At 40.2% G+C, this 26461-nt stretch overlaps 1 protein-coding gene across 2 annotated transcripts in view; it reads left to right on the top strand.

Annotated features, from left to right (window-relative positions):
- Positions 1 to 26461, top strand: part of DIS3L2 (DIS3 like 3'-5' exoribonuclease 2) — a 364225-nt gene that overhangs the window by 59319 nt on the left and 278445 nt on the right. For both annotated transcript variants that reach the window (XM_065930351.1, XM_065930349.1), the window contains exons 3-5: positions 222 to 379; positions 10077 to 10130; positions 14982 to 15083. In XM_065930351.1, coding sequence (XP_065786423.1) covers positions 222 to 379; positions 10077 to 10130; positions 14982 to 15083 — 314 coding nt within the window. The remainder of the gene's footprint in view (positions 1 to 221; positions 380 to 10076; positions 10131 to 14981; positions 15084 to 26461) is intronic.

Genomic DNA, 26461 nt, shown 5'->3' with positions numbered 1-26461 from the left:
CATGTATATTGTGGTGCTGCTTTAAAATTCAGGTCTCATCTGTGTACATTTTATTCATGTTTTCTTACCCACTTTTCTTTTTTATGACTATTTAAAATCATTATCAGGGGATTTTGTTCTTTTTTGGTCTTTAATTTTTTTTTTTAAAAGGTAAAATATCTCCAGTTTAAAAAATACAGAGATGTTTGAGGAAAAAGTTGATTGCTGCCTCATGTTTCTAGGTGTGTCCTCTTTGGTTGGCCCACATGGTGTTGGTGCTTCGCCAGGTGACAAAAAGTCAAAGAATAAGACCACACGAGGGAAGAAAAAGAGCATATTTGAAACCTACATGTCAAAGGAGGATGTTTCAGAAGGCCTGAAGAGAGGAACACTTATCCAGGTGCTTAAAATATACTAGAAGGCTATTCCTTAAATATATGGAATCAGAAGTAATCAATTATTCATGAAACTGTTTATTTTTCTGTGCTGTGTGCATGAAAGAAATGATGCCATCATAGGCTCAGGGCTTTCCACTTCTTGGACCTCCAGAGCAACTAGAGGTGAGAAGTACCACAAGATCGTCACAGAGTGCTGAGATTTGAGAGGAGGGAGCCATGACTTCCTGTAAGGTTTGTCTAGGAGTGCTTTATTGGAAGGGGTATATTAGAGCCAGGCTGTGGATTGCTGCAGTTAAGTGAAGAGAAGGAGCTTCTCTTGGGGACCAGTGTGAGCTCCTAAGAGAGAAGTGGGATATAGGGTGTGACTAAGACACATTGGTAGGTCAGTTTGTCTGGAGCAAATGGACGCTGACTATAGAGAAAAAGGTCGAAAAAGAAACAGTAAACAGCAGCAGATAATATTTGTTGAGAGCTTTATAGTTTGCTAAACATTTTATGAGCTAGTTCAGCAGTTTGGCTCGGCAAATGTTGGAGTATCCACTGTGAGCCAGGAGCTGTTTATTATAGTAGCATGCCACATGGGTGCTTCCAAGATGAAGGTGGGTGAGGCTGCCTTTCCGTACGTTAAGCCTGTGGCCCCATCGTGGAGCAGACATTTTTGTGGACAGATTTGAAGATAAAGGGTAAGTGCTCAGATAACAGTATGACCAGGGTGTATGGGAGAATGTTGGGGGAAACCGGGGAACTGTAGGAGGTGACCCCTGCATCTGAATAGTGAAGGGTGACTGTATTAAATGAGTGATGTGTGTGTGGGAGGGAGATAAGGAGAGGGCGTGACACTAATGAAGACAGAAACTGTGAAACAGTGTGGAGTGGGATAGCTCAGGTCTTTTTAAGTGTGAAATCTGAGACAGGTAGTCGTTAATGAGATGAACAGGGAGGCGAGGCCACATATCCTTTGAATTAAGTCTGTTTTATATAATTCTTAGGTTAGTATACCAACATTGCCATGTATTACTTGGCTCACTTGAAGATGTTCACTGTGTTCCATTTTCTCCCATTTTGAGTGCTCGGCTTCTCTATTTGTATTTGGGGCTGGAGATCCAGCCAATTAACAGATACTCTCATCTTCTTTTCCTTTTTTATCACCTTTTATCACCTGTGGTCCAGTACATATGCTTAATATAGACTTTGAATGAAAAATTATTTTTAACAAATTAGTTGCTGTTTATGATTTCAGAGGTACCATTGGTGTTTTTTTTTTTTTTTTTTTTCTTTTTAAAACATCCCTTGGTTTCTTTGATAAGGCCTCTCAGGAAAGTTAAGCTTTAGCTGGACATTTATTCATTCATTAATCCATTTATTTGCTGTTTATCGTTCAGTGCACACACTGCACTCTGTTCCTCTGCAAGTGTCTTGGCCCTCGTCTTGTTCCATGTATGAGGACCTGTTGTGCTTTTCCCAGTCTTATCTCCTGCCCTTCTCTTCCAGGTACGCTCTGCTCCATTCACTCTGATCTTCGAAACGTCCCCAGTAAAAACTGCTCTTTGATTGCTCTGTGACTCTGTACATGCTGTTGCTGATGCTGGGAATGCTCTTTCCCACTATCTTGATGTAATCATGCTTGACCTTACCTAAATGTTACCCCCTTTGTGAAGCTTCACTTAATTCTCCAACCAGAATTGGTCATTACCGCTTTTCCTGAAGCCAACCTTTTTGTTTACCCTTTATTCTAAACTTATTATCATTTCTTGGCATTTGAGTTTCCTCACACAGATTGTTCACTTCCCTGTGATCAGGGTCATGTCTTATTCCCACAGATTGGCCCAGTGACTGGCGTTTGATTGATGCTTAAATACATTTATATCGAATGAATATTTATTTACTGACTGAATAAAGGATCAAGGTAGTGTCTTCAAAGAAGAGTGAGCAGACCTTCAGTTGTTATGACTTGGAGGAAGAATTGCTATAAAATCTATAGAGATAGACTGAGGGAAATATTCTGCAGTGGTATTATTTTTGCTTCCTCGTATTAATTTTTGCTTTTGAAACAACTCTTTGCTAATATTAAAACAAAAAGCTGATCGATATAACAACTCTGGTTCCCAGGAGTTTGTAAGTGATTCCTCCTGGCCTGTGACATCATGGGACTCTGCAGCCAGAGTATTCCCCCCCACAAATGAGAGCAGTTGTTCTCTGCAGATGGGAAAGGAATGGGTTCCAGATATGAGGTCACCTTGTGAAATATACAACACTGTAAATAAGGGTTTCATAGGCAGAGAAACAGTCCATCTGTGCAGGCCCTGATGGATAAGGTAAAAAGCTAGTCAAGGAAAGATATTTGAATGCTGTCAAATCTTAATGCTACATCTTAATTAGATGTAAGCGTTGATTAACTTTTGTACGCAGACATAGGTATATTGTGACATCCTTTGTCTTTTCCCCATCTAAAGAAAATTTTATTGAAAGACGGAGATATTTTTAAATAGGAGTAGAATAATTATTTTATTTTCAGTGCTTTGACCAATAATTTGACGTTTCATTGTTGTTTTGTCATGCATGGTGAAGAGAAGTCCATAGTGACCAAAGAAATCTCTTTCCTGTGTTTGAACTGACTGGCAACAACACATGGTCATATACATATAGTTTTGAAATTTTTTTTTGGAAGATGAGTTTTTGTGTTGAAGAACATATGTCCTTTTTCTCTCCATAGGTACAGTATTGGGAAGTTATTATGGGAGGTATTGGGGAAAAGGAGAGTCTGGGGTAGAGAGACCTGGAAGGAGTTCAGGTTTGGGGTGATGACCAAAGTGACATGGGTATAAAGATGGTAAAATTGGTTTGTTTCATACTCCTAGGTGGTTCTTTGGCAAAAGATGGTTCAGGCTGAGCCCCCAGAGCTGCCTGAGGCATGAAGTCAAGTTTCTCCTAAGCTAAAATGTTGGTGTAAAATTGTTATTGGACCCTGAAAGAAATCCTTGTCCAGGAAGACAGGACAGGATGTCCTGTATCTCGGACATTCACCATTTATTAAGAGAGAAAATCAGCTAGAGAACATTTAGATATGAGTTAAAGAGAAGAATAGTGGGTTATCGTGGACTGCCCAGTCATTTAGAAGGAACAGATGATATTCATGACATTTAGTACTGGCGTGGTGGGAGAACTTCAACTCTGCAGACATGAATTAATAAGCTTCAACAAGTGTTTCTTGACTACCTGCTAAGTGCCAAGCATATACCAGTGAGCAAGATAGGCAGAAACAACTGAAGCAATAAAGACAAAATCACAGTCTGTGTTGTGTGCTTATAAGAAAGCAAGAATAGTGAGTGAGAATAACTATGGGGTGCCACTCTACATAGGGAGGTGAGGCCTCTTTGAGGAGGTGATTTGAGTTGAGATCTGAAGGGTGAGATTGAACCAGACATTTGGAGAACTAGGAAAAGAACATTATAGGCAGTGATATCAGCTAGTAGAAGGATGGCAAGTGGTTATTGTGAAAACTGATAAACATCTTTTACTATTGTGGTTATGTAACTGTTACTCGCTTAACACCATTGTATCATGATTGGTCAACAGAAAAAATAATAGAACTCTATATCACCAAAACTGCCATTTAATAGAAAAACCTATAATCTCTTTAAAAAATCCAGATGCATGTCAGAATTATCTTGGAAGTTTTTGAGCTCCAGATATGTTTCTTATGAGCAGCCATGTTAAAAACAACTGGACTATATGATGATCTTTTACTTTTATCAGTTTGTTTCACCTTTTCTATTTCATATTCAGTGCTCCTATTTCATTTAGTTTCTTTTCCAGTTTCTCTATCTCTTCATTTTTTTGGGATCTTCTTTCTTAAGACTTTATCAGGTTTAATACAAAAGCTTTTATATAGCTTATATATATGTAAATAATATGTATACTATATATATTTTAGAAAACATAATCAATTTTTGCTTAACTGAAAAAATTATGACATTTTGATTCTGTTTATTTGACTTAGTATGAATAGAATGTTAGATTTCTAATTAAAACAAAAGGATATGCAACAAGCAACAAAGGTTTATAGCATAGGGGGTGATAGTCACTATCTTGTAATAACCTATAAAGGAAAATAATTTCAAAAATAATATATGTGCATATATATAACTGAATCACCTTGCTGTGCACTTGAAACATTGTAAGTCAGCTATACATCAGTAAAATATATGTTAAATTAAAAAGATGAACCTATACAAGGGAACAAATTGGAAAATAGAAGCAAACCTAATCTTGAACTGTCATTTTATACCTCACTTGAAGTCACATAACCTTGGATTTTTTAAACACATAAATCAATAAATGCCTTTATTCTTTTTTTAAAAAAAAGAATGGCAAGTGGAAAAAGGCCTAGTATTTTTGAGGACTGGGAAGAAGGCCTGTTGAATATACTGAGCAAAGGGAATTATGTTGGGAATGAATGGGAGAGTTAGGCGGCTGCCAGTCCGTGTAGGTTCTCTAGGCTGTGTTGGAGGGTTGGATTTTATTTAAAGAACTGATGGGGAGCCACGGAAGAATAATAAGCAGGGGAAGGACATGGTCTATTTTATGCCTTTAAAACAACTCTCTGGCAGTTGTGAGATGAATAGAGTAGAAGCTGGGAGACCACGAAAAAGGCATTCACTCTAAGTGAAGTTGCTCAGTCGTGTCTGACTCTTTGCGACCCCATGGACTATAGCCTACCAGGTTCCTCCATCCATGGGATTTTCCAGGCAAAAATACTGGAGTGGGTTGCCATTTTCTTCTCCAGGGAATCTTCCTGACCCAGGGATCGACCCTGGGTCTCCCACATTGTAGGCAGATGCTTTACCATCTGAGCCATCAGGGAAGTCTTCACTCTAAACCAAGCAGGAAAATACGGTGATGTGGACATGGGTGGTGGCAGTGAAGTCAGAGAGAAGTGTGTGGATGTGGAGCTAGTGCTGGCATGACATGCTGATGGGTGAATTGTGGAGGGCAAGGCAAAGGGGGTCGTAGTGGATGACTCCTCAGTGTTTGAGTTGAGCCGCTGGATGGATGATGATGCCATTAACCAAAATAGGGTAGACTGTGGGTTGGAATGTGGTACTGGTTTTTTGGGAGAAGGGAACAGATGGCACAAATGAATGAAGAGGGGTCTGGTGGTGACTATGGCAAATGGAGAGGAAGTCTGCCACAGTTAAGACCAAGGACTCTAGAACCAGACTGCTTGGGCTTGAATGTCGTGTGCAAGTGGGCACCTCTCAGTTCAGTTCAGTCACTCAGTCGTGTCCCACTCTTTGCAACCCCTTGAATTTTAGCACACCAGGCTTCCCTGTCCTTCACCAACTCCCAGAGCTTGCTCAAACTCATGTCCGTAGAGTCGGTGATGCCATCCAACCATCTCATCCTTTGTCATCCCCTTCTCCTCCTGCCTTCAGTCTTTTCCAGGATCAGTGTCTTTTCCAATGAGTCAATTCTTCACATCAGGTGGCCAAAGTATTGGAGCTTCAGCACCAGTCCTTCCAGTGTAAATTCAGAGTTGATTTCCATTAGGATTGACTGGTTTGATCTCTTTGCAGTCTGAGGGACTCTCAAGAGTCTTCTCCAACACCACAGTTCAAAAGCATTAATTCTTCAGCGCTCACCTTTCTTTATGGCCCAACTCTTACATCCATACATGACTACTGGAAAAACCATAGCTTTGACTAGATGGACCTTTGTTGGCAAAGTAATGTCTCTGCTTTTTAATATGCTGTGTAGGCTCGTCATAGCTTTTCTTTCAAGGAGTAAACACCTTTTAATTTCATGGCTGCAGTCACCATCTGCAGTGATTTTGGAACCCCCTACCCCGCAAAGAAAGTCTCTCACTGTCTCAATTGTTTCCCCATTTATTTGCCATGAAGTGATGGGACCAGATGCCATGGTCTTAGTTTCCTGAGGCACATCTCAGTGCCTCCATTTCTCATTTTATAAAAAGAGGGTAATAGTGCCTACCTCATAGGGTTGTTTTGAGGGTTAAATTAGTTGATAGACATAAAGCCCTTAAAACAATGTGTGACGTGTAATAAGCCAGTATAAGTGTTATTCGCGATTGTTTTTATTGCTGTAAGAGAAGCATCTGTTATTCAACTCAGGTGGTTGCTTCCATGTGGCTGATTTTTTCATGAAAATCTGGAAATACATATTTATGTGTGAAATTCCTCAGTTTTAAGCATTTTCAAACACCCTGTAAGCCAAATAAAACATGTTTGTGATTGCCAAATTAGGCTCATTAGCCCAGCTATATGGTATTTTTCTACAGTAATGTTCAGCTCCTTGGTTGTAGACATGGAAACTCAGGCAGGTAGTTGGAGTCAACTGTGAGTGAGGTTTCATTAGTTGAATATAAGAAGAAGGAGGATCCTTGGCTCAGGGTCTGCAGGGGTGATGGGTAATGACAGGCCATGGCAACTTGGTAGCCGAGGAAGGAAATAAACATAGTGAGGGGAAGAGAGTGAGCTGAGAGGCAGAACATTAGTAAATCAGGGATCCGACCAGAAGGTTTGAAGACAACAACACCAAGGAGCTGGAGTAGGAGCCAATGAATGAACTTCTAAGGATTCTGGGGATCTTGAGAGAGACTGGGCAGAAAAAAAGATACTTTTAAAGTTGCAGTAGGGAAGCAAGGGGGGATACTTTTTTCCTCTGGTCCTTAAGCTGTATGGGATAGGAGAGAAAAGCGGCTCCCTCTGAGAGGAGTTGAAGGGAAGTGATCACATCAGGTTTCCATGGAGGCCAGGAGGCACCAGTGCCTTTAGCAAAGAGATGGAGGATGTAGGAGCCACATGTCCCAGGCCTAGGAGAGGGTTTGGGGGGAAACGAGGGGTGAGGGTGTGAGGCAGATTAGGTGATGGTCATAAAAAGGTGGAAATGGAAGTCCTGGACTTACGTAGGCAGTGAGTAAGACAAGGCATCTGCTAGACATCTCTTTCAGTTACAAGGCCATTTCTTGACATGCTTTGCTGACAGTGTCTTCTCTCAGACTGCGGGGATGACTGTGGTCCTCTGTGGACTCTGCTAGAGATTCTTCTTTCCTAGTGTGGTCACTCACAGGGTGTTATGTTCCTGAGGTGCAGTTTGTAAATTCTGCTCCAGTCAAATTGCAAATGGTTTTCTTGAAACAGGCTTCTGTCCCTCCTTGTACACTTTTATGTATCAGGAAGTTTGGGATAGGCAATCAAGAATAGAATCTTGGGACTTCCCTGGTGGTCCAGTGACTAGGACTCCGAGGTCCCAGTGCAAAGGGGCCTGGGTTCGATCCCTGGCTGGGAAACTGGATCCCACATGCCACAACTAAAGATCCTGTGTGCCGCAACTAAGATCCAGCACAACCAAATAAACAAACACTTTAAACAAAGAATAAAATCTTTTAGGTCCTTATAATATTTGTTCTTTTAAATAGAGCTATTTTATAATAACTGTTAATGGAGTATATAACCTTTAACAATTGTAGATCACTATGTTGTACACCTGTAACTTATACAATGTTGCACAGCAACTATATCTCAATTAAAAAAAAAAAATCACAGACACACAAAATCGGGCCAAGATACAGATCTGAGCGAACCTATTTCTTTCCCCTGAACCCAGTCATGGCATCTCTGAGTGCTCTATACTTAAAGGAACTTTCAAAGCAGAAAGTATTAGCTCTATGCTTCTTCATGTACTAAACATTCACTGGGAAAAAAAAGAAACTTGGGTCAGAAAATGAATTAAAAAAAATCAACAAGTTTACTTTTATTTATTTGGAGTGTTTATTTCCCCTCACTAGACTGTAAGCTCTGAGGGTAGACTCTCTTTCCATTGTGTCCTCATCACCTAGCAAAGTGCCTGTCTTGCTAGCTGTCAGGAAATAAGGAAATATTTGTTGAGTGAGTGGATGAATATTTAGGATAAATGTAATAAGCTTTTTCCTCCCTCCCCCAACAAGAAACAGTTGTCCTAAACGTGAAGTTGTAATGACATTTGTAAAAAGGGACAGGCCTCTGGGGGCGTTCCCTGCCTCACTTCCCAGTCCCTCTGTCTCTTACTCTGATATAGCATGGTGGTAGAAAAGTATTCATCCTCTTAATCACTCTTTTTTAAAATACATATATTTAAAATTTTTTTTCATTTGTTTATTTTTGGCTGCACTGGGTCTTCGTTGCTGTGTGCGGGTTCTCTCTAGTTGTAGTGAGTGGACCTCGCGTGGTGGTGGCTTCTCTTGCCGCAGAGCACAGACTCTAGAGCGCTCAGTCGTCAGTAGTTACAGCTCTTGGGCTCTAGAGCACTGGCTCAGTCCTTGGGGCACACAGGCTTAGTTGCCCCAGCATGTGGGATCTTTCTGAACCAGGGATTGGACCCGTGTTCCCTGCCTTGTCAGGCGGGACTCTTAACCACTGGGCCACCAGGGAAGTCCACTCTTAATCACCCTTGTCTATATTTCTCTTCTGACTTATCTTCAAATTTTGCTTCTCCAATCAAGGACCAGATTGGACACCATCTCTGGAGCCTTGCTTAGTATCCCCAGCTAAAAGTAAGCTGTCCCCTCACTTGCAGCTTTCTTCATGTTTACTCTATAAATAAGGACTGAGCTTGGTTCTCATTCTCTCTTCCACATTGTTTGTCTCAGGATCTTTCATGTAATCAGAATTTAATAAATAATTACTGAATTAAGGACTGAATGAGGGTTTGTCGTAGTCTATGTGGGATTTAATAGTAGTATAAACTGTTACATGGAAATTTGTAATTTAAACATGGTGTACCAGTGAAAGAAATAATTATTTTCTGCTTTATTTTATGCCCTCACCTATTTTAATTGTGTATCTTTGAGTCTTTCAATATTTTAGGGGAGAAATGTTATTTAAAACACTTTCTCAAGACTCCCTTTGAGTCTAACTCTTAGGAAAATAACTCCCTCCATCCATGTGTTCCAGTGGCCTTCCAGTGCAGCTGTAAGTGGGGAGGGCTACAGCTTCCTGCAAGGGGCTAAAATACTGAACTGCTATTGAAGACAGCTCCCACCTGCACCTCTGAGCATAAATAGAAGCAGACCCTGATTTGGTGCTGGAATAACATGAAGTTGAAGGCAGACTGGGTGGCCTGGCTGTTGGAGCCAGGATTCCCATTTACATTAAGAGCTGGTTCTGGACCAATTTGAATTATTGACTCATTCAGCTCTGCAGAGGGGCCCAGAGTACATCCAGTATCTTGAGACTCACTATTCAACTTGGAAGTCAACCTGTATCACTTTGAAAATTGTCACAGAAACAAACAGTTGTGGGAAGGTCCTGTAGAATTAAAAAAAGGGCATTGTATAGTGATGCATAATCCCCAGGTAACCTTGTTCTTTACATTTGAAGACTAGCATATAGGGGCACAGAAAACCCCAGTAGCTGCCACTTTCCCATTCCACGCCAAGCTCTGTTGCCTCTCACCTCTGCCCGTTCACTGCGGGGTGCCAGTGTGAGTGTTCAGTGTTTGATGGAACTCTGTAGTATAGACAACAATATAAATCATTTTATGCATTTAATGAATAGTTCTTATACATCTAACTTGTTTCCTAGATCGAACTGTTTAATTAATTTTAACTTTTTTATTGAATAATAACATATGTATGGAAAAATCCTAAGTGTGTAACTAGTTAAATTTTCATAGATTTTATTTTATTTTTTTATTTTAAAGGGTGTTTTGAGAATTAATCCAAAGAAGTTTCATGAAGCCTTCATTCCTTCTCCGGTAAGTTCAATAACTTTATAATAAACCTAATGTCACATTTAATTTTTTAGATGTGCTGTGAAACTGAAATCATATATTCTAACTGAAAAACAGAGTAGTGAAACAGAATTGAAGATGGGCAAGGATTTGTTTCAAATTTAAATAAACAACATTTGCCTTGGGTTGACAGCCCCTTCTGCCAGTCTTAAAAATCACACTTCAAATGACAGGGATGGCATTATTACTGGCTGCAAGGCTCAGCTGAACCCTCACAGACAGCCACCACTTCTTAAAGGATTTATAAGTGTTTCCACTGGTTTAAGTTTAATCTCTCTTAAACAAATATACTATCTACTTTCAATCTACTGCATGAGCTAATCTTCAGATTTGTCCAAAAATAATGTGTAATGCTTTTTTTTTTTTTTTGATTAGAGTTTCTCACTTCACTTTTCCACAGGTGATAGGACTTGGTACAAGACTCTTTACCACTGAGTCTTTATATGTTTTCTTAGTTCATGACTCATTTGAACATGCTCTCTTTGATTAAGGGAAGTTCACTCTGACATCTAATTAGCAGCAGGTCTCTGGATAAGGCTTGATTGTGCAAAGCTGGGAGAGCAGTATTCTTAAATTCTTGATTTATCTTTTCCAGGATGCCATAAATAGTGTAGCCGTAGAAGTAGATTTTTCACAGTGGAAGAGATTATAGGAAGAAACTTTGGCTTCTACATGAAGAAATGGAATACATATATTTCGGCTACTGCATTTCATTATGAGAAATGATACGTTTAATGAGCATACAAGTTCAGTCGTGTACTCCATAGGTGGTATTGTTATTGTTGTTTTCAGTAACCAAAGACCTATTCCAAAGCTCAGTTTAGTCCTTTTTTCCCTTGCCCGTGTCCAGAAGCTAAGGATTCATGTTTGTATCTGAAGTTCACGTCTTACCACTGGGTTAGATTAGCAGTATCCCATGTCACCTTGTGCTCTCGTAGTCATCTTCTGTTCCCGTGACAGAAGATGGTATGTGTGTACTGACTGTGGTACTTAGATGAGAGAACTGAGTGTTAGCTTTGAGGTAGTAGCTTAAAACAGAGTTACGTGGGTGTTAGATTTCAGAGTTTGCTCATAAGGTAAATTCACAGTCAAGAATGATAAAAAATTACCCATGAAAACCTCTGAGGAGTATGCAGTGTTGGAGATGGATTACCCATCTCTCAGAAATCTAGCATAACCAGCATTTTCTCTGCATTTGCATTTGAAAGAAGGATTATTTCTTCATTGGCACACCAGTTGGAGGAGCTCAATTGTATGAGGGGTCCCAGTGTGTGAAAAACATAGATTTTTAAGCATGAGAATCACACCCAGTGCAGTAAGGAGTTGGCCCTGAGATGTACCTGGTTTCAAATCACCCATCTCCCTGCATACTGAGGTTTGGTCTCATTGATTTGAATGATAAGTGAAACTACATACAGCATTTTGAAAACTTCGCTGCTTGCTTTCTCTCTCTCCTGAGTACACAGTATTGAATTTCTGTAAGTTAGTCTCCTGTGAGGCTGGTTCCTGATGAATGTATGGCCTAGGACCAAAGTACAAGTGGAGGCATGAATACCTTATATTAAATACTTAAACGTTATACACCAGACAAATAAACTGTTAAGTGAAATATGTTCCTTTTCAAATATACCTCCATGTACTTGAACTTGGGTTCAAGTGTAGAATTCTCAGACTACTTGGAGCTTCATGCTGAAAGGCGGCTGCATGGAGAAGGCCCACCTTCTGGCCTGCCCCTCTTCCCTTCCCAGTCCTGGCTTCATGTCCCCTCTTTGCGGCCCTCCAGCCTCCTCCCCACACTCAGTGAAAGCCCTTGTCCTCTAGGTGAGCATCTCACCCCACGTGTCCAGCCTCTCCCCATACCCTTTAGACATACCCACCTGTTAGCCGCCTGTGCTGTGTGTTTGGGAAGACAGACCTGGGGACGATGTTCATATATGCCCTGGAAGTGGGCTTGGGGCTGATTACAATTCATTTGGCCTTGAGAACTCCTTACCTGATGAGGATGGATGTAGTCAGAGGAGGGCCAGGGCAGGGGTTCTCTGAAGTGTGGGCCTACTTAGGTTCCCTTAAGTTAAATTCATATGATTTAAATTTGCAAATAATGTGCTGCCACTGTTTAATCTGGCTTGTTAAAGTTAAGAAGCATAAGTCGATGTTTCAAGAGCTCAAGTTGTTCTACTTGAAATTGTGTTCCTGGCATGTCCTACTTAGAATTTTTTACACAGTTGTGATATTAAGATTGGCTTATTTCTGTACCTCTTTTGTTCTCTTATCTGGCCATTGATGGAGTAATAAAATTGTCTCAGAGGGAGGAAAAAGTGCTAAATGACTCACCTCTAAGTAATTAAGAACATAGCATAGGGAGCTTAGCTTGGTGCTCTGTGATGACCTGGGGTGGGGGGATGGTTGGGAAAGGGTGGCCCACGAGGGAGGGGATGTATGTGTACCTATGACTGATTGACTTTGTTTATAGCAGAAACTAACACAACATTGTAAAGCAATTATACTTAAGAAAAAAAAAGCCCAGTTGTAACTGATTGTAGATAGTCTGGTTTTGGACACTGGAACAATTCTGCATTCCAGTTTTGTGGGTTTTCTGGTCAATTTCAGGTTTTAGAAGCATTATAGAAAACAGTTGAAGGAGGAGATAGTAGGGACAATGAATGACATGCCTCTGTAAATCTATCACTGGTCTAGATTTCTGAGTGTACGTTGCTCATGTCCATGTCAACTGTGAACTGGGATGAACTGGAAACATGCTCACAGGTAGGCTAGCAGGTGGGCTGTGAGATCAGGGCCTGAATATTACCTGCCCCCTGCTTTACCAGAGAGAATAGAGGTAGGAATTGATAGGAGATGTGGCTTCTGCTCTGACAGTAAGAAACAGAAAGTTTGCTTAATTGTAAAATAAAGGAGTAGACTAAATATTGTCTAATGTTTCTTATAACTTTAAAATTCTGAAGCTTTTTGAGAAACAAAATTAGACTAGGTTTGATGAAGTTTACTCTTGTTGAGTCTGAAAACAGCTGAGAACTCACACAGTGTCACTTTCTGTGTTAAAATTGCTACATATGCCAATAGGAACAGTGAATTGATCCTCAGGTATAAAAAAGTACTTTGTTTTGGGAGAATATGTTTTAGGTTTATTATAACTTCTACTGATAGAAAGTTGATATTGATTTTCTTATGACAAACTCAAGATACATACAGAAGTCATGTCTATGTGTACCTGCTGGTGTCCTGTTCTCAGTGAAAGTAAGATATAGAATTAGAATGAAATCATGCGTCTTTTTCCAAAATCCCAAGATAAACTGATATTACTGAGATGCTTTTTTATCCTCTTTGGGGATAAGATAAAGAGAAGAAATAGACCAGATGTCAAAACCTGGCTTTTTATTAAAAAAAGCAAAGTTTCAGCTCAGAACTATATTGCAAAAAGTTCTGTACAGCTTTTTTGTGCATCTTCAAGAGGCACTCTTTATGTATCTGTAGAATATATGTTTGGCCCAAAGGAAGCTGTTCTATCGATGGAGGATGTTCTGACCATTATGGAATACTTGGGTTGCTGCCCAACTCCAGCCTCCTAAATACTTAGTTAGAATACCCCCAGATCCCTTTATATTTCCAACAGATTGATCATAACCACTTCCCCCCGCCACCCATTCTTTCTGATGGGTAGAGCAAGCAAGTCTTACGGCATTCAAATAAAGGACTGAACTCTTTTGACTTTAAAAAGTAATTAGAAGAGGTTGACTCAAACTTTTAATTTTTAGCTGCCTGCGAATATCTTTAAAATAAGAGATTCTGCAATAGATGCAGACTTCTGAATGAATCAAATATGAGCTGAGTTGTGATGCAGTCTACCCATAGATTTGGATTGTTTATTCAGCTCAGCTCTTCAAACTGCCATAGATAAAATAGGTGAGCAACAAAGATTTACTGTATAGCACAGGGAATTATTGGAGAAGGAAATGGCAACCCACTCCAGTATTCTTGCCTAGAGAATTCCATGGACAGAGGAGCCTGGCGGGCTACAGTCTATGGGGTTGCAAAGGGTCAGACACAACTGAGTAACTAACAGTACGCTACGCTACAGGGAATTATTATATAATCAGTATCTTACAATAACCTCTAATGGAATGTAATCTGAAAAAATTACTCAATCACTATGCTGGATACCTGAAGCTAACACTACAACTCTACTTCAGTTAAAAAACAAACAAACCATGATTTGCTTTCTCTGCTGCTTTCCTGGGGGGCGGGGGTGGGGGGAGGGCAGGGAATATGCCAGCTTCCTTGTAGAGAGCCCAAATCATGGAGCTGGTTGTTGTCCCTGCCCGTGGTTGGTTTTCTTAGGGTATTATATGTTGATTTTCTTCTATCTTCTTTCAAACTGTCTGCTTTGTACCTTTCCCTTTGCTTAAAAAAATTCAGTATAGAAGGGGTACCATCATGCTTTATTTTATTCAAGACAAAAAAGGACAACTTACTCCTTTCGCATTCTGGTTATGAAAGCTTGCAATCCTAGTTTTTTGCTTTATATATTTTTGTTTTTGACCTGCCTATAGTAGATCTTCTCTGATTTGGTGATTTCTTTTTAGAATTATGTTAACCTGCTCTTATGTGTTTATCACCAATTCTATTAGTTCCAAAGAGACTGAACTTCCTCTAGGTCTGTTTGTGGCTAAATAGCAATACCAGTGTTCCTGTTAAGTCAGCGGGCAGATTTTAGAGTCTACAGTTTGTAAGCCAAGGGAGTTATTTTTGATTCCAAGCCTTGGTAAGCTGACTCTTACATTCCTTTCTCCAACTTAGGATGGTGATCGAGACATTTTTATTGATGGAGTTGTTGCTCGTAATAGAGCCTTGAATGGGGATCTGGTGGTCGTGAAGCTGCTTCCAGAGGAACAGTGGAAGGTGAGTTAAGTTTTCCTCTTAAAACTAGAGACTTCTCAGGGCCTTTTGCATTCCACAGTGCATCAGCGAGACAGCATAAACTGACTCAGTCCCAGACCCCTCAGGCCCTTGGTTGCCTCAGAAGCAGGCCACAGAATACTTGGGACATAGCTTCGTTGGATGGGCACACACCTAATGATTTGAGTTCTCCTTGTTCCCTCCCCTGTGATCCGTCTTCCCTCTCGCATGCTTTGCCTTGGTTTCTGGTAATTTTTAGGGTAGAAGAAAAGCTTGCAGGGGACATTCAAACCTGATAATGTGTTGTTATCCAACATTTAATGCTGGGAGAACTAGGAAGCAAAGCCATAGAGATGATGGCAGTCTTCACATATTCCTGATGCCTTTCCTGGAAAACCCAGGCAGCTCATGTCTAGTTCTGTGATGTCCAGTTTGGTGGTTGGGCTTCCCTTGGCAGACAAAAATAGACTGTGTATTTTTATAAAACAGAGATTTGATAGCAGATGAAAATGTTGTTAATATGAGAATATTCTGGGTTTTAGTTTCCATCTATGTCTGTCAATTGAAAAGGAAGATTTGCTTTCATTTTGACTACTGTTTTAAATAAGGGTCAGACACTAGAATGATTCATAACAGCAGTTTCTTTTTAATTGTATAAAACTAGTAACTTATGTATCTAAATATTAATTTTTCTTCCTAGCATGCTTTATATCACATTTTTATTTTATTTGGCTCAGTTTATTGCTACTCGAGATTTTGGTGTCTTCTTCAGTGAGAGGTATTAAACCAGAGTGATTAATAGAGTGGGCTTTTAGGCTAGGCTACTTGGGTTTGCAGCTCATCTTTGCCACTTACCTGTATAACCTTGGGTGAGTTATATAACCTCTCTGTGCTTCATATGCCTCATCTATAGATTGGGAATAATCATAGTACCTACTTCATAGATTTGTCATAGGATTAAATGGGAATTTATGTAAAAATCTTAGAATAGTTCTTGACCCATGGTAGCAACTCAAGTTTTTATTATTAATTTTTCCAGGAATGTGGGAAGTACTACCTTATCTCAGAGCTTTGTTGAGGCATAAATTAAATTCTTTTTTGTTATCCGATAAGGCTTTAGTAATTGAGTAAGAACTATGCGTCAGGGATTTGTAGGGTGCATGGACATTAGCAATGATCAAGATGGACATAGTTGTTGCTCTCATGGAGTTTTTAGTCTGGTGGGGATTGCAGCTAGAAAGAGATAGGTACTGCTTACACTTAGTTGAATTTAAGGATAACTTTGACTGAGTGACGTTAAATGCAGGGAGTGAGTTATGCTAGTCCAGACCTACGTCTCCACCCTGCCCCCAGCTCCCGTTCCTCTGCTCTGATGTGCTCAGTCACTCAGTCGTGTCCGACGCTTTGCGACCCCGTGGACTGTAGCCCCCAGGCTCCTCTGTCCATGGGGACCCTGCAGGCGAGAATACTGGAGTGGGTTGCCGTGCCCTCCTCCAGGGAAACTCCCATCCCTAGTTGCTGCCGGTCGTGCACAGTCTCCTTCCTTGATTCCCTGAAAGCACCAACTAAGGGTTGGCTCCAGGTCCTAGGAGTTTAGATTGATTTAGGTCATTTCCTCTTTTCTTGAAAGCATCATCTAGCACAGTGTTGACCAGGTTTAAGATGACAGGGAGAGTGCATTACAGTCTGGTCCAACCAGAGGAAGTATTTTTAGAGGTCATTAGAGAGCTCTATAGGCAGCTTTATAGCAAACAGGCAGCTTTATAGTAAAGGTAAGCCAGAGAAGGAACAAGAAAGATGAAGTCTCCTAGTCGTTCCATTCCTGGATATTTACCTTAGAGAAATTAAGGTGTTTGTTCATATAAAGATTTATATATGAAAGTTCATAGCAGCTTTTTTAGTGATAGCCTCAGACAGATTGGAAACCACCCGAATGTCCATAAGCCCATCAACCAATTTTGTTATATCCATTCAATGGAATACAACTTGGCTGGTAAAAAAAATTAATGGTATTGCTTGATATATGTAATATTTAACCTGGGTGAATCTCAAAATAGTTGTGAAGGGTAAAAGAAGCTAGACAGTACACACTCTATGATTCCTTTACATGACTAGAAAATGCAGACTAATTTATAGTGACAAAAGGCAAATCTTTGGTTGCCTGGAGTGGGAGCAGGAGAGATGGATTACCTTAGGGCCCCAAAGAGACTTTTGGGGGCTATAGGCATGTTCATTTTCATGATGGGATAGTTTCATAATTCTGTATGTTAAGACCAATCAGTTTGTGTACTTTAAATATACGTAGCTTATTGAATGTCAGTTATACCTCAATAAAGCTGTAAAAAATGCTGAAAATGAAGAAACCAACAAACAAAATAAGATATTTGGACAAATGAGTCTGGAGCTTCAAGAAGAGCTTGAAGCTAGAGATGTCAGTTTGGGAGTCATCCGCCATATAGTGAATGAGGTCACCTGGAGAGTGTAGCTAGAGAAAGTAGCTGAATACTGGGTTTTGGGGAAAGCCAACAAACATTTAGAGGTCAGCAGGAGGATCTTTAGAGGTCAGCTGAAGAGTCTGAAGAGAGGACTCTGTCCCTGATAAAGTGGAGTGTGAACCATGATGGTTAAATTCCACCTCTGCCTGGTTTAGAGAAAAGGCTGATGCATTCTGAGGTTGCAAGGGGCAAAGGTCTAAGTGAAATGGTATCAACACACTCAGGCCCTCATAATCTATATAACCTGCTTGAATCTGGAGAGGCATTTTTTGCTCTACCTTGCTTGATAACTTTTTCAGCCCTCTTGCTGGCAAAAGGAAGCTTCATGGAAGAAGTCAATATACCTTTAGCCCTTAAGCATGGAGGAGGAAGATGTTTAGTGAAATCTGTTCTCAGGATTAAGCATAGGAAGCCAAGTCCAAAGAGGGGCAGAGTCAGGATCTTTTGAAATCCTTTTAGCTGTCATTTGTAATATTTCTCCTGTGTTATTTCCACAGTGTAAAAATTGCTTTTCAGTTAGCAGTTTGCTGTTGTTTAGTTGCTAAGTCGCATCTGACTCTTTTGGGACCCCATGGGTTGTAGCTCACTAGGCTCCTCTGTCCATGGGATTCTTCAGGTAAAAATACTGGAGGGGGTTGCCATTTCTTTCTCCAGAGGAATCTTCCTGACCCAGGGATCGAACCTGCATCTCCTGCCTTGTAGGCAGACTCTTTACCATTGAGCCACCAGGGAAGCCTGTACTTCTTAAAGTGCTAGTGGCCCTTGTTTATCCTCTTTGTTGTCCACTCTTAATCTCTTTAATAGCCGTCTTGCAGTGAGAAATATTGCAGCGACTAGAGTGGACCATGGCATCTTTCAAGTCAAAAGAAAAGTAGGCTGAGTCCCTAAATCTTTGGTGCTAGGTATTGGATAAGACCCCAGAAATTGTGCTAGAGCTTAATTGTAGAAAAGCCTCTGATGATTTTCTTACCAATGCCTACGACTTGCGAATCAACACAGAAAGAGGAACTTTGGAGCTCTCTTGGCCCTGGAGGCTGCCTTCAGAGTTACTGGCAGGTAGGCCAGGCAGCTCATCAAGAATTATGGTAGTCACTGCCCTGTGTGGGGATGCTTTCTAGGCAGATGGGTAGAGGGGAGTCTGGAGAGGAGTGGTATTCATGAAGGAGGTTTGCAGAGCAAAGCTAAGAGTAGCTGTGTTCTGTTTGAGAAAGTTGGATGTGAGAATATCTCATTAGAATTGAGGCCAATCTTATAGGCCAGTACTTGTCTCTAAGCTGCAAATGATTCAGCCCAGGGATTTTGTTAAAATGCAGATTCTAATTCAGTAGATCTGAAGTGGTGCCCCAAATTGTGCAAGGCTCCAGTCAACATTGGTGCTACTGGTTCTGGAACCACACTGAGTAACAAGGATATACTATGTGACTCAGGAGGGAAAAAGAAAGAAGTTAGGGAGCTGGGGCTGAACTCTCTGGATCTAGGATCTGAGACTTGATTGGCGGAAAGATAGCTGAGGGAAGAAATGTGAACCTTAACACCTAGTGGCTGGGCCATGACCTCCCCCTGGGACGCTGGATCCTTTATTAATGATCTACTTTTGAGCAGAGATTGGCATGGATACACAGAAAGGTCTAGACTGGCAAGGGGGACCCTACCCTTGGAGTTGCTGCTAGAAGTAGAGTTGGGGCAATGACAGGGGGTCTGTCTGCCTGGGTATGTGTGTAGGCCCTCTTGGGCTTTCAGAAGATTTGAAGTATGGACGGTGGCTCAGGCTTCCTTACTTGTTCCATTTCTTTGGAATTTCTAAGGGTCTTCACAGTGCATTTTATATTAAAGTCAGCCCCGTCTGCCTACCAGTGTAGGAGACGCAAGAGACGCAGGTTTGATTCCTGGGTCAGGAAGATCCCCTGGAGTAGGAAATGGCAATCTGCTCCAGTATTCTTGCCTGGAAAATTCCAGGGACAGAGAAGCCTGGCAGGCTGCAACCCATAGGGTTGCAAAAGGGTCAGACACAGCTGAACGACTGAGCACACACACACACTATTTGCAAGTATTTTACAACTTTCCCTTCTGAAGAGGGGAGCTCTGTTGGCTATAACCCACCTGTGACAGTTGTTGGTGACAGGGTCAAATGAGAGAGAAGAGAATATTCAGACTGTCATCAAGAATCCCTGACATGTAGAATATAAACATCTCACAGCATACTGGCCAATTGTATTACAGGTTTTTTAGTACAAAAGCATATTGTTATCAAAGGAATCTGTAGTCAATGGTGTGAGCAAATGTGAATTAATTGGATTATTCATCTTTGCTTCTTTATGCTTGTTGTGCAAACCCCTCTTGGGTATGTAAACAACAGTTCTTTTCGCTGTAGTAGTAAATAGTCAATTTATTTCTCAGCATGTTTTTTGGCAAAATAGATAGCTGTGAAAGTATCAAGCTGTGGAGCAGTAATAAGAAATAATTTGCTCTTATATAACTATTTTAATTTCAGAATTCCTCCATGCTTTTAGTATGTATCTGTATTCTTTATTATAGATATCTGGTGAAGGATAGTTGAGGCAAATGATAGTTTCTTCACTTTGTCAACTGGGAAGTTTAGTGACTTGTTTGAGAACTTGGAGTTTTGGGAACCAGAGGTAGACTACATATCTCTTGACTCAGCTTATTGCGCGTTCCTTTTTTTATGTTTGTTTTTGTTGTTTTTTTGCTTTTTTTTTTTTAGTGCGAGTGTGTGCATGGATTTTTATAGGCTGAGAGTCTGTGGTTTTCCTCAGGTTTTTAAGGTGGATGTCCTATCCCCAAATGGTTAAAACCATTGATCTTGATGATTCTGCCTGGAACAGTACCTGATGGCTTCTCACCCCCCACCCGTCCTGCCCTGTGCTAGACGCTGGAGGTACACACTTGAACAGGTCACATGCTTTGCTCTTAAGATGCTCATAGACTGGTTGGAAGAGGGATGCAACAACTGTAGTATAGTTTGCACGATGGAGAAATACATGTTGTTATAGGAGCACTAAACTTTTGAGAAAAATGGGGAAGATTTCATAGAGGAGAGAGGTTTGGCTTTTCTTCTCTGGGGGAGGGGGCGTGGAGTGAGAATGACTTGGGCTGAGAATTAATTTGGTAGCAGAGGGCTGTGAAAATTTCCGCTTCCAAGAGGAACACATGAAGTAAGGCTCTGTCTTCCTGCCGTGCGGTTGGCTAAGTGCTGCTGCTGCTAAGTCGCTTCAGTCGTGTCCGACTCTGTGCGACCCCATGGATGGCAGCCCACCAGTCTCTGCCATCCCTGGGATTCTCCTGGAGTGGGTTGCCACTGCCTTCTCCTTGGCTAAGTGCTGCAGCCCCTCAATCAGCTCTCTTAGACACTGGGAAGAGCAGGGAATTCCTAACTGTTATCAAGATTTCCCCCCTCCAGGAATACTAATGTCCTTGACCCCCTTTTACTGAAGCTCACAGAATCCTGCTCTTTGCTCTATAAACTCTTCTGATTGCCACTTATTTGATCTTTGCCTCTTCCATTTCCTTTCCTTTTCCCCATCAAGTTCATCTTCCATAATCATAAACAACCTTGCCCTTCATCGTTTTTAAACTGTGATAAATTAATCCTCTTATTTTACTTCTCTTAATAAATCTAATACAGTGCATTGCAAAACGTTTATATAAGCTCTGTGGCTGCTGCTGCTTGCTCACTTTTTAGTATTTACTATGTTCCAGGAATGTGTATTGTGCCTCACACCATTCTTGAGTCTGCCCGTATGTCTGTCTCAGTTTGGTAAATGGGAAACCTGAGGGTTAGCTTAAACATCATACTAATTTAGGTAACATATAACCAGGAAATGACAGAGTTGGGATTGAGTCACATGTCTTCAATTCATGATTCCATTGCTATTTGTTATTCCAGAGATACAAAGGAGAGAGTTATTTGATCTGTAGATATGATATTGTCAAGTGTCATAAAAATCAACATTAAAAAAAATCCAGAAAATAGTAATATGTACTTTAGCATAAGGCAGTATCCTGAGTTACCATCATGGGTACAGAATTGACTTTATCATTTGAGATGCCCAAAGGCCTAGTATTATTCTTATATGATAAAGAATTTAGAAACAGTTAATTAGAATTTGAGTGAATTGAGTGGCTGTATCCTGAAACTAGAGAGATATGATAGCTGCCCAGGGCATTATGGAGGCAGGTATTAAGAACGTATCTTACCAGACATCTGCCCTACATAGTAAGTAGATAAGAAACTGAGAGCGCTCACCCAATTATAAAGTCAAACCAAGAGATATAACCCTCTGGACAAGAATAGAGTCAAAGAGGTTACAGACCCCAATACCATTCTGGCTGTTGGCACCACGTCTCTAATTCATGAGGCATGTGACACAGGTATCCCGAGGCAGGTAGGCATTTGTCATGTAGGGAGTACATCCTTCTGGAACTTTGGGACAGGGTTCTAATTGCAGAGATGTGGACCCATCTTATTACAAGGAGACTGGTAGATGCAGCCACTAGGCTGGGAGTCAAGGATAGTATATAATCCCTAAGCTCAGGAGAATTGGTTAGAGCAATACTGGGAACAAGAACCAATGTAGAAGACCAACCTTGAAAACCAGAATTCTGGGCCTTTTTTGGCTGTACCAAAGGAGATTTGGGAGCCCAGAATTTAGCTGTGGTATCTTGGATCTAGGAGTTGGGTTCAAGCTAAGTCCTCTATAGGAGGAGCCAGAGTTGTTTAAATATTAACTTCTTTGCTTGATTGGGAACTAGGGAGAGCAGATTAGTTGATGCAGCCGTAGTGAGTGGCCCAGAGAAAGTTAGAGTAAAGGAGGCTGATAAGAGCATATTACAATTAAATCAGGTGAAACTAGAACAGGAGTTGACTGGCTGATGAGTCAGGGGTGGATTTCAAGTGAAATTTCTTCTCATTGGAACTTACCTTCTTTATTCTTTTGTCTGAATATTTAAAAAATAGTAAGATAGACTGGAATAGATTTGGTATATTGATGCCTCCTGGAAAACTATAATGTTATTCATGTATCACCTAGGTATTTGTTGAGTATCTGTATTGTACTGAGAAGGTAGAGTGAGAATAAATCACCTAAGCACTTTGTTAGCCAAGTCTAAATTTCTCTTGGGATAGGATTATTTTTTTTTTGTTTGTTTTTCCTTTATTTTTACTAGTTGGAGGCTAATTACTTTACAATATTGTAGTGTTTTTTTTGCCATACATTGACATGAATCAGCCATGGATTTACATGTGTTCCCCATCCTGAACCCCCCTCCCACCTCCTCCCCATCCCATCCCTCTGGGTCATCCCAGTGCACCAGCCCTGAGCACTTGTCTCATGCATCTAACATGGACTGGGGATCTGTTTCACACTTGATAATATACATGTTTCAATGCTATTCTCTCAGATCATCCCACCCTTGCCTTCTCCCATAGAGTCCAAAAGTCTGTTCTATATATCTGTGTCTCTTTTTCTGTCCTGCATATAGCGTTATCGTTACCATCTTTCTAAATTCCATATATATGCGTTAGTATACTGTATTGGTGTTTATCTTTCTGGCTTACTTCACTCTGTATAATGGGCTCCAGTTTCATTCATCTCATTAGAACTGATTCAAATGCATTCTTTTTAATGGCTGAGTAATATTCCACTGTGTATATGTACCATAGCTTTCTTATCCATTCGTCTCCTGATGGGCATCTAGGTTGCTTCCATGTCCTGGCTATTATAAACAGTGCTGTGATGAACATTGGGGTACAAGTGTCTCTTTCAGTTCTGGTTTCCTCGGTTTGTATGCCTAGGAGTGGGATTGCTGGGTCATATGGCAGTTCAATTTCCAGTTTTTTAAGGAATCTCCACACTGTTCTCCATAGTGGCTGTACTAGTTTGCATTCCCACCAACAGTGTAATAGGGTTTTGGGACAGGATTATTTTACTTAGTTTACAACAGAGCAAAGTTTATACATGAATTAAGAAGGATGGAAAAACAGGGACAATTATTCTATGTTTTCTCACATGTCTTTTGTACAGTTAAAATAGGAAAGAAAACTTATTTTTATTCAGAATGCTCATACTTCAGCAAGGAAATAATAGAACTATGGATGGGTATTTTGGAAGAGATTGGCATAGAAAGAACTTGAGCTTGAAAGAATAAAGGAAGTGCTGATAGGAATAACTACTCTTGTTCTACATTAAACAAACAAAAAAAAAATCAAAGTGCACATTTAATCCCTAATTTTCAATGGCTGTTCCAAATCTTCTTATGGTCACATGAAATTGGTCTAGTACAGTAAATTGTTTCCTTTGACAACTAACTTTTCCTTCAAGTGATTGTTTTAAAGTTTTGTCTTCCAAGTTCTTCTTTAAATATGCAGCAATCATACTAGATTATATTTAATCCAATCTCTTATATAACCACTATCATTTTGGATTGTTCTCAATTCCAGTGGAATTGGGATTTCTTAGAACTGTTTGGTTTCTTGGCTGTGTGGCAGGCCCAAAAAAGACTTGGAAGGTACTTCATCTTGAAGGGCAAGATCTCCAGAGCCTCCACCCATAACAGTATGGTAGGTAAGGTATATCTACTACCATGATCAGATTTCCCCCAAATTGTTATATACACAAACCTATTTTTAACAATCTTCTTTTCTTCTTCTTTATTGCCAGCTCTCGGATCAAATCTTCAGGTTCTTGCCTGCTTTAAACATGCCTTCACATCTCTATAATTCAAATTGAAATGTCTGAAATAAGGAATGTATCATTTAAGGATAGAGTCGCTTATTTGTGCTGGGAAACTCCCAATTAATATTTTAGGATTATTTGCTAGAAAACTAATTCATTCCTCCTTAGATCCATAGAGATGGTTTGGTGAGTTCACATTCGTTGTAAGGAATGAGTTAATATAGGTAAAGTACTTAAAACAATATCAGCACCTTATAAATGCACAAGAAATGTCAGATATTCTTCTTCTTTGAAACAAGGACGGAGAGTTATAGTTTGGCCAAGATCATGTAATGACTCAATTTTACTATTCCTAGCTCTTGAATTTACCAGTGATAACATTTACTCATAGCAGACATAAAATGCTCCTACAAAGTGTTGACATAAAATGTTAGTATCTCAGTATACATTCCTTTGAGGAAATTGCTGGATAATTGGATGGTAGGCAAGATTATGCAATGACGTGGTTTATTTCTTATTCATGCCCTTTGCCCATCACTGTCATCTAGGGTTGTGTTTTGCATGATCATTACTCCAGAGTCCAGGCTGAATGAAACAACTGCTGTCAGGAGCAGTCCTCTTTTCTGTGGCAGAAGGAAACAGAGCCTCGGAGTGGCCATATTTAAAATGTCTTTGTCCTGAAGTAGCTCTGTCAATTCTGTTCAGAGCTCATTGGCCAGAGTGAGTCACCTGGCCCTGCTCAACCACAAGAGGGCCGAAAAGTATAGTTCTCCAAAGTGTTTGCAATTTGGGGTGGCAGGATATATTTGGTGAACTGCACTGATAACTGTCATGCTGGATTAATTAGATTCATTATACATGGCATTCTTGGCTAACCATCTGAAAAGCGTATGCCACTGGTCATTAGGGAGATCGGGCAAAAATTTCTACATCACTTACTATAAATTCATCCCCACTAATGAACAAGAATTCAGAAATGCCTGAAAATGATCTAGATGGTCTTTAAGATCACCCTTAGTTATGTAATTCTTGCCTTAAAGTACAATGTGTAGTACAAAGTAAATTTATTAATCTTTGAATTAAGCTAATGATGTAATTTTTGTAAGTGAAAGGCAAGGAAATTTTAAGGCATTTATTTGGTAATATTTATAAACCATAAAGGGCTTCCTGGTGACTCAGACAGTAAAGAATCTTCCCACAATATGGGAGACCCCGGTTCAATCCCTGGGTTGGGAAGATCTCCTGGAGAAGGGAATAGCAAGCCACTCTAGAATTCTTGCCTGGAGAATTCCATGGACAGAGAAGCCTGGTGGACTACAGTTCATGGGATCGCAAAGAGTTGGACACAACTGAGCAACTAACACACATACACATACACAAAGAGTTTATCGTTATTATTAGTAGTATTTTGATATTATTGCTTGCTACTGCTACTGTTAAAATTTTACATTTTTTCATTTAAATTTTGTTAAAATTTTCATTTTTAAACAATTTTTCAATAGGCGTATATTATCCTATCTTTTATAGAAACTAGTCATGATTTAGGACATAGACATAATTGTCTTATGAATTTAGGCAACTAGGGAAAGGAATGTGGTAGATTTGGAAACACCTACTATTTTAGTATTTTGGAGCTTACAATGCATGATAAAGATATAAAGTGGCAGGAGATGAGACTGGGCTGGTAAATGGCAGATCAGGAGAGCCACATCATGAAATGTCTACATACTGTATAAAAGAGTTCTGCTGTTACCCTGTAGGTATTGGGGAGCCATTCAAGGATTTTGAGGAGAGGTGATATAGTCAGATTTGAATAGTAGAATATCATTTTGGTGGAAGGGTGGAGGATTTAAAGGAAAGGAGTAAAATTGGTGGGAGGTTGATAACAAAGTTATTAATATTTAAGAGTCTCAGTGAGAGAGGTAAGAGTCACAGTGGCCATGAGGGTTGTAAGGAGATGAATTTAAGCCTGTTTAGTAAGCTAGAATGTGACAATTGGATGTAGTAGGCAAGAGAGAAAGAAGAAGCTAGGATGATTCCTACTTTTCAGGCTTGGGTAATTCAGAGGATGATGGCACCATGTGCTAAGTTAGGAAGGGGAGCAGGGACAAATGATGGGTTTGTTTGGACATGGTGAGTTGGTGAGGCCTGGAGACGTATAGGTATGTAGAACTAGGAGACGTTGGATGTTAGA

This window comes from Muntiacus reevesi, chromosome 3 (assembly GCF_963930625.1).
Source record: "Muntiacus reevesi chromosome 3, mMunRee1.1, whole genome shotgun sequence".
Lineage (NCBI taxonomy): Eukaryota > Metazoa > Chordata > Mammalia > Artiodactyla > Cervidae > Muntiacus > Muntiacus reevesi.
The sequence above is the reverse complement of the archived record's forward strand: the minus strand, read 5'-3'. Positions and strand labels throughout refer to the sequence as shown.